This window comes from Orycteropus afer, unplaced genomic scaffold (assembly GCF_000298275.1).
Source record: "Orycteropus afer afer isolate SDZICR_OR568_19922 unplaced genomic scaffold, OryAfe1.0 scaffold00026, whole genome shotgun sequence".
Classification (NCBI taxonomy): domain Eukaryota; kingdom Metazoa; phylum Chordata; class Mammalia; order Tubulidentata; family Orycteropodidae; genus Orycteropus; species Orycteropus afer.
The window spans coordinates 9,238,737-9,246,600 of record NW_006921613.1 but is presented as its reverse complement, the minus strand read 5'-3'; the positions used below and the strand labels follow the sequence as shown (position 1 = coordinate 9,246,600).

The following is a 7,864-nucleotide window of genomic DNA, read 5'->3' as shown; positions in this document are numbered from 1 at the left end:
CAGAACTCTAAGCACCTGAGAGAGAGTGGGCACCTCCCAGAACATTGTTTTGTGCCACTCCCAACAGAAATACTCCAGGTAGACACCTTCAGCAATCAGGAGCTCCTCAGTTACTCATAGCAAATCCCACCTTGGAGTTTACAAAGACTTATGTGTAGAAAAGCCACACAAAGTAATTTACTACACTGCAGTGACATAAGAATTGACTATGTATATATGTTTAGTTTAATTGCAGCAATTAAACTTCGGCAGTGGCAGAAGTGCACAATATTAAATACTAGTACAAAACTAGAGACAGAAGAAGGAGAGTAGATAGACAAAGTGGCTCCCTTGAGGTTTGAAGAGGGATTTTGTTTACTGAGGTTAGATCTTCACCCATGTTCCAAGTCCCAAAAGATAGTACTAAACTATCTACAAAAAGTGTAAGAATTAAGAATCATGACTAAGCTTAGAGGAAGAAGGGACTATCAGCTCTTATCTTTTCTTAAGCTTTTATGTAAGAAGAGATTTAAATGAATGAATGAATAATTAAAGAGTAAATGAATAAATAAATAAAATAAATGCAGAGTATTCCCTGAATAAACAGAATAGGATTGAAATAATATTTTCTCTATCATAAAGTATATTTAATCCTTTGAGACAAGCACAGTAGGGATATGAGTATCACACAAGTCTGGATCATAAGCCTAATAAGTCATTTTATTACTGGATATTTTCAAATATTCAATAGTTTGGCAACACATAAACATAGCTAAACCTTAAAAAGGAAAAAAAAAGAGCTATGGAATATGAGAATTTGCTTGGGAAATTCAGAAAAGGTGTACAGATAAAATCATACATGACAAAAATGGCATCAGTATATCAATAATAAATGTGGTACAACTGGATATGTAGTTTTATCTAATGTTAGTTGATAAAAATTGAGGGCTATATATAGATGGTATCTTTTGCATACAAGGATGGTGCTACTGACATACCACTAACAAGATATATGTTTTGATTTGGTGAAGGGCTGGAATAAACCTATGAACTTGATTTGATTAGATAATTCTCAGATTAAACAGAGGAGTTATGCATTTTCCACTTCACATAATCAGAACTTTTCATCTGAACTTATAGGTCATAGGTGGTGCAAATGATCAAGTGCTCAACTACTAGCTGAAAAGTTGGCTGTTTGACTCCACCCAGAGCCGAGACGAGTAACAGCCCTGGCAATCTGCTTCTGAAGGACCACAGCCTTGAAAACCACACGGAACACTTCTACTCGGTACATACACATTGTTGCCGTCAGCCAGAATATACTTGATAGCAACCAGCAATAACAACCAGAAAACATGTCTGATAGTATAGTCGACATGTCTCCATAATTATTTGCTGGGTTTGGCTTAATTTTAACTGTAATCTTTTCCTTTTGGCATTAAAAAGTACTTCAAATATTGCCATTAGGCTGCAGCACATCTTGTTATTTCAATCAAAATAGTTGCAAAAAGCTTGTCCTAAAAGTACTTCAAAATATTTGTCTTCCAGGAGCTTTGGTGGCATAGTGCCTAAGGCATTTGACCACTACCCAGAAGGCTGGCAGTTCAAACCCCCCCAGCCACTCCTTGGAAGGAAGGCTGGGCAATCTATTTCCGTAGTGATATCTCCTCGGAAACCCAAGGAGGGGTTGCTATGAATTAGATCCGACTCGATGGCAGTTGAGTTATAGTGATTGAAATAAACTTTTGTAAACTAGGAATGTTTTCATTTTCTATTTATTCCTAAAAGGAACACAAACCTTTCCCTAAATATTTTTTTTTAAATAAAGTACTTAAACAAATGTTGTTGTTATGTGCCTTCAAGTTGGCCCCGACTCATAGTGACCCCTCCTCGGGTTGCCGAGGCAGTATCACTATAGAAGTAGATTGCCTAACCTTCCTTCTGAGGAGTGGCAGGTGGGTTTGAACAGCCAGCCTTCTGGTTAGCAATCAAGTGCCTTCGGCGCTATACTACCAGAGATCCTACTTAAACAAATATAACAACAAAAAAGGATGTTTTAAATAGATATTTCTGATTGCCAGTGGTGTAATCACAGTAAATTCTGTCTATATTTAAACATAAATATAAAACAAGTTCCCATGGAGTTGATTCCGACTCCTGGTGTCCCATGTGTTACAGAGTAGAACTGCTATAATCTTTACAGGAGCAGATCACCAGGCCTTTCTTCCACGGTGCTGCTCTGTTGGTCCAAAACAGGTAACCTGTAGGTTAGTAGCAACTCCAGAATATGTCAATAATTACATATAATAATGGAAACTGGAGACTTCAACATGAAAACACATTTTGAACATTTCACTATGATTCAACAACTGAGGAATATTGATAGAACATTTCTGTAAATTATCTGTGAGTCTGAGTTGTGGTGCATGTATCAATGAGGTAAGTAACACTAACTGTAAGATATTCTTTAAGGTACAAACATATAAGACAGAAATTGTATATTACTAACAAAATTATATAAAAATGGCTAAACTCTGACAGGCTATAACCCATAATCCACTTCCATCAGGTTGGTTCCAACTCATAGTGACCCTTTAGGACCATAGGGTTTCCAAGGCTGTGAATCTTTAGAGAAGCAGACTACCTCATCTTTCTTCTGCAGAGTGGCTCGTGGGTTTGAACCACTGACATTTTGGTCAGCAGCCCAATGCTTTAACCACAGTGCCACCAGAGTTCCTTCTGATAGGATATAGGGTTAGAATCTTTAAATTATAAAACACAGAATAGAATGTTGACAAGAAGGAATGCTGACAGCAAAGATTCTGCCTAAAGGAAATAAATATTTATAACAATACCTACACTGAAGTGTATTTCTCAAATTTCTATTTTTAAAGTCTTTTTCCCATGGCTTTCATATCTCCATGAATGATATTTTAAAAATATGTATTAGCACTTAAAATAGTTTGCTCTACTCACCCAGTTTTGACACTTTAAGAATTCTTCAAGTGTCCTTGGAGGTTCTTGAATTGTCTAAGGAAGGAAAATCAATATTTCTTATTGACATAAATTCAGATTTTTTAAAAATAATGCTTATACATAATTTACTTAAACAATATGATAGAGGATTTAAGTTATAATGTTCAGAACTAAGATATTATAAAATATTCACTTTTTAAAGTAATTTCATTTTAAAGGGTCAGATATAGATGTTTAAATTCTGAGCCATCAAACTAAATTCTGTAAAAATGTCTCCTTTATATACTACCGCTAGAGAAACACTTTACAGAAATCCTGCTGAATGTCCTAATTTCAAATTCCTAGAAGAGTTCCAAGATATATTATGCCATCTTTGAAGATTTTTATAATAAATCCAGAGGCAACAATATAATAATACTGCCTTTCTACTGATGAATGTTTTAAAAAGCCATACTAGTGAAATGGAGAAAATAATTTAAATATTTGGATGTCTCAGTCTTGTAAGTCATAACCCTATTTTTATTAGTAGTTTCTTTGTGAGTTGAACATACAGTCTATTACACAAACTAATTCTAATCAAGACCACACTTTGCTCTTCCTTAACTTAGAAAATTTGCACACTCCCTGTTGCAAAGCCTCTCTCCAATCCTTTCTTGGTCTATTTAACTCTTACTACAAATCCTAAATTAACAGTCACTTTTTCTAGGAAGCCTTCCTTGGCCCTTAAAAAAGCTTTTCCATGCTAATATGCAGCAGATTCATATCTCTATGAGGACAGAAACAATGGTGCAGTCACTGCTGAACCATTACAATTTTACACAGTAGTTGGCCCATAGTGTATAATAAGTGCTTGCAGTGTGAATGAATTAACAAATAAGTGAGTAGATGAATAAATGTGTGAGCATTTGGGGAAAATGACAAAAGCACTTTCAGAGAAAGAAGCAAAAAATTCAGAATTAAGACATTTAATACTCAAATGATCTGGTGATAACATAACTGAAAAGATTGATTACATTTTTATGTATTGAAACATATATCTCAAATCAATAGCTAAAATGGTCAAGATTACAAAATCACAAGGCCACATTTTATAATTACACACGAGATTAAAGAGAATATTTTATTCTCTTAATATTGTTTTAAACATATAATGACTATAACTAAATGTAAGGAGCTCTGGTGGCATAGAAGGTAAGGCATTTGGCTGCAACCCCAGGGTCAGCTGTGCAGACCCACGAGCTGCTCTGTGGAAGATGAAGCAATCTTCTTCCATAAAGATTTACAGCCATGGAAACCAATGGGGATTGTTATGAGTCAAAATCGACTCGATGGCAGTGGTTTAGTTTTTTTTTTTTAAATAACTAAATGTATAACTAATAATACAATAATAATAAAATAAAGAATACATATGACAACTATTATAAAAAAAATAAGTGCTCAGAAACTAAGATGCATATAGGTGTCAAGAAAATTTTTTGGAAAATTTCTAGGCCTAGTCAGATTCAGAGGAATGAGAGATATGAGAGATGATGTATACAAAAGACTTAGAAACATGAAAATCTTCATGACTGTGGGATAAAGGACCCAGATTTACCCTAAACAAAGTGGCTTTTATCCTTGGCTCTGGTGAAATGACTTAGAGTAACTGGGGTGCCCTGGTGTGGAATTCCAGGCCACACCTGAGAATTTGTGCTGGCAAGTGAGGCTGCCTACATCAGAAAAGACTCACCCAGGAGTCTGATATCAACTAGTCTGTTGTTGTTGTTGTTGTTATGTGCAACTAGTCTAGCAAGGCATTATTTAGTCTATCATCTGGAACACTAGGGTTCAGGGAGATTCCTGGTTGATGAGACTATCTGTTTGGGGAGGATAGCCCATCCCTTGGGACATGGAACCCTCCCAGAGATCATCCTATGGGTCTCTTTGTTTGTATTCTTTTGGGTTATAGTAAATCTGTATTCATAAGTACAGTATACTCTCTGTGAGTTCTGTGAGGCCTTCCACTAAATTATTAATCCCAAAGGGGCAGTGGGAGCCAGATGAGCAAAAAGTTAAAGTGCTGTGTGGACTCCCAAGCTTGTGGTTGGCATCTTGAAGGGGTATTGGTAAACCAGCCTAGAATTTGTAGCCAATGGGTCAGAAGGCTGGGGTATCGTGTTGACTTTCCAAACCAATAGCTAGTATCTGTCTATTTGGCAGTCTGAAGTATCCTTTAAAGTGTCCTTTTAACTTGTGAGTTCTGACATAGTTCTGGGTGGCAAGGGTCAGAAAATAAGAGTGCTGTGGAGGTAAGGTAGATGGTGATGAGGTTGGAGAAGTAGGAATGTAAGGGCCAGATCAATCTCCACATTTTGGGGGCTTGATTCACACTCTTCTTTACTGTGCAATGATAAAATATCTTCAGGGGTAGTGAATATGGCAGTTTGGGTAGAAGGAAATTGGCAGTATATTTTGAAATGTGCAGAATATAAAGGAGTGTAATAAAAACATTTTAAATGTTGATTACTATTATTATTATTGGTAATGGCTGTCAAACCACTTCTTGCACAAAGTACTAAAAATGAAACCCATATTTCAATTTTGGGAAACACGAAAGCAAATTAAGAAAGTTACACTTGCTTAGGAAAGTTCCAGCTAATTTCAATATAAAATTCTAAAGTTCTCTAGGGGTAAAGTCAAAAGGAAAGTGAGGTATAAATTAAACAGACTTCTACTTTTAGCAGAATGTAGAAGGATGCGAAAGAGTAATGCTTCCATGGTTAATATTAAGAAAAAGCTGGACAAAATGAAATTACAGTTTTCTATGAGGTTAGTGAAAAGTGGTTGATGCCAAGGAGTATGGCTATGTGCATAAATTGTGGGGTCCTGTGCAAAATGAAAATGCACTATGCCTTGTTCAAAAATTACAAAGACATTCAAGATGGTGAGAGCAGAGCATTAAAACCAAGTGCAGGGTCCTTCTAAGCATGGGACCCTATATAATTGCACAGTGTTTTGGTTACCTAGTGCTGCTCTGACAGGAATCTATCACAAATGGGATGGCTTGAAGAAACAAGTTTATTCTCTTACAGTTTGGAGGCTTTAAGTCCGAGTTTAAAGTGCCAGGCTCTAGGGGCTGGGTGAAAGTTCCTCAACCTTGGATTTCAGCTCTGTCTCTTGCTTCCGGCCCTCTGAAGCTGGAAGTTTTTCTTCACTCAGCTGCTGGCTACTGAGGCTGACAAGCCCAAGGTTGACAAGTAAAAAGGTACAGCCCTGATGTTACCAAACCACATGGCAGGCCATTAATTCAAGCCTGTTGAAAGTCCCAAGGTTGGCAGAGTATGGAAGGCTGCTGAACAAGAACACGGTCACATGCAGGGTTCACATGAGCCACAAGCTAGAGACCATTCCCCAAGACTTCTCATTATATACAGGATACAGACCACATCCCAAAGGTAGCTACTCAGCTGCTCACAGTAGATTCCACTATGGAGTTGATTACCAGTCTCATCATGTGGAATACTACATCCAGCTGCCCAGCCACTCAACCAGGCCCAGCCAAGTTGACACACAAACTTAAACTACCACACAGAGGATACATACTTATTAAGCTGGCCTTACCAGGAAGCCTTGCTGAGCTGAAATCCAGAAAGAAATGTGCCATTTATAGGTGTGGATTATACTGTTCCAGTTTCCTTACCTGGAAGCCAGTGCCTGCTCTGCGTATCTGTGAAAGAAAGCCATGGCCTGCCATGGCACTGCAACTTTGTAGAGATGAAGAGAAATCAAATAGGCCTTAGGCATCAACATGAACTAGGAATCACAAGTCTGAAAGACATTGAAAAGCAAAAGCAAATTAAATATCTACATACTACCCACCAAAAGTTACTCCTAATTTTTGACAAGAAAGCACCAGTGGACGAGAGGCTGATAAGCATAGAGAAATCTCATAAGCCAACACATTATCTTAGTGCTTGGATTTCAGGTCACTGATAAGAGTTGATTCCAAAGGTTCAAAGATATGTTGAATAAAAAATATCTAAAATTGAAATATAAATCTCTCCAGCTCAAATACTGGCACAATACAAAAGGGGCAGTTGGAGGTTAGGTTAATCACAAGTAAACTCAATGTAATTAAAGCATACCAAACTCAAAAATCCAAACTCACTGCCATCGAGTTGATTCCAACTCATAGCGACCCTCATTGGTTTCCAAGGCTTTGGAAGCTTCTTTCTGGAAACAGACTGCTTCATTTTCTTCTGTGGAGAGGCTGGTGGATTTGAATCACCAATCTTCTGGTCAGTAGCCAAAAGTCTTAACCACTACACCACCAGATTAAAAAAAACAAAACAACAACAAAAAAAAACTCACTGCCATTGAGTTGTTTCCAACTTATATTGATCCCCATTAGGTTTCCAAGGCTATGAATCTTTATGGAAGTAGACTGTCCCATCTTTCTTCTGTGGAGCCACTGGTGGGACTGAACTACAAACCTTTTGGTTAGCAGCCTAATGCCTTAACCACTACACCACCAGAGCTCTTTATATCACCAAAAAGCGAACCCTAAAACAACTCAACTCTAAGAACAACCTCTTACTCTAACTGAAAAATAGAGGAAAACACTTGTGCTCTCTGAAAACCAAACAAAACTAAACTAAATTTTACTTCAGCCTCTATGGTTTTTACATATAATATCTAATATATATTTTTTGGGAATATCAAATAAAAATTAAAAGGCATACAAAAATAATGAAAATACAACTATAAGCAAGGGAAAAACAGTCAGTAGAAACCAACTCACTGAAAATTAGCTACTGTAATTAGCAGACAAGGAATTTAAAAATAAATATGTTAAAGAATTTACAAAATATTGATTTCAGAGATCCAAAAATGTGGCCATGCCTGCTTTCAAATGCATGCTCTACATTGC

General features: G+C 36.9%; 1 protein-coding gene across 1 annotated transcript in view; it reads right to left on the bottom strand.

Moving 5' to 3' along the window:
• Positions 1 to 6,688, bottom strand: part of FAM227B (family with sequence similarity 227 member B) — a 318,111-nt gene extending 311,423 nt beyond the window's left edge. Inside the window, exons 1-2 of the mRNA XM_007935308.1 lie at positions 6,635 to 6,688; positions 2,956 to 3,009 (exon numbers count right to left, since the gene is read on the bottom strand). Of these exons, the coding sequence (XP_007933499.1) occupies positions 2,956 to 3,009; positions 6,635 to 6,688 (108 nt within the window). The remainder of the gene's footprint in view (positions 1 to 2,955; positions 3,010 to 6,634) is intronic.
• Between the last annotated feature and the right edge of the window lie 1,176 nt (positions 6,689 to 7,864).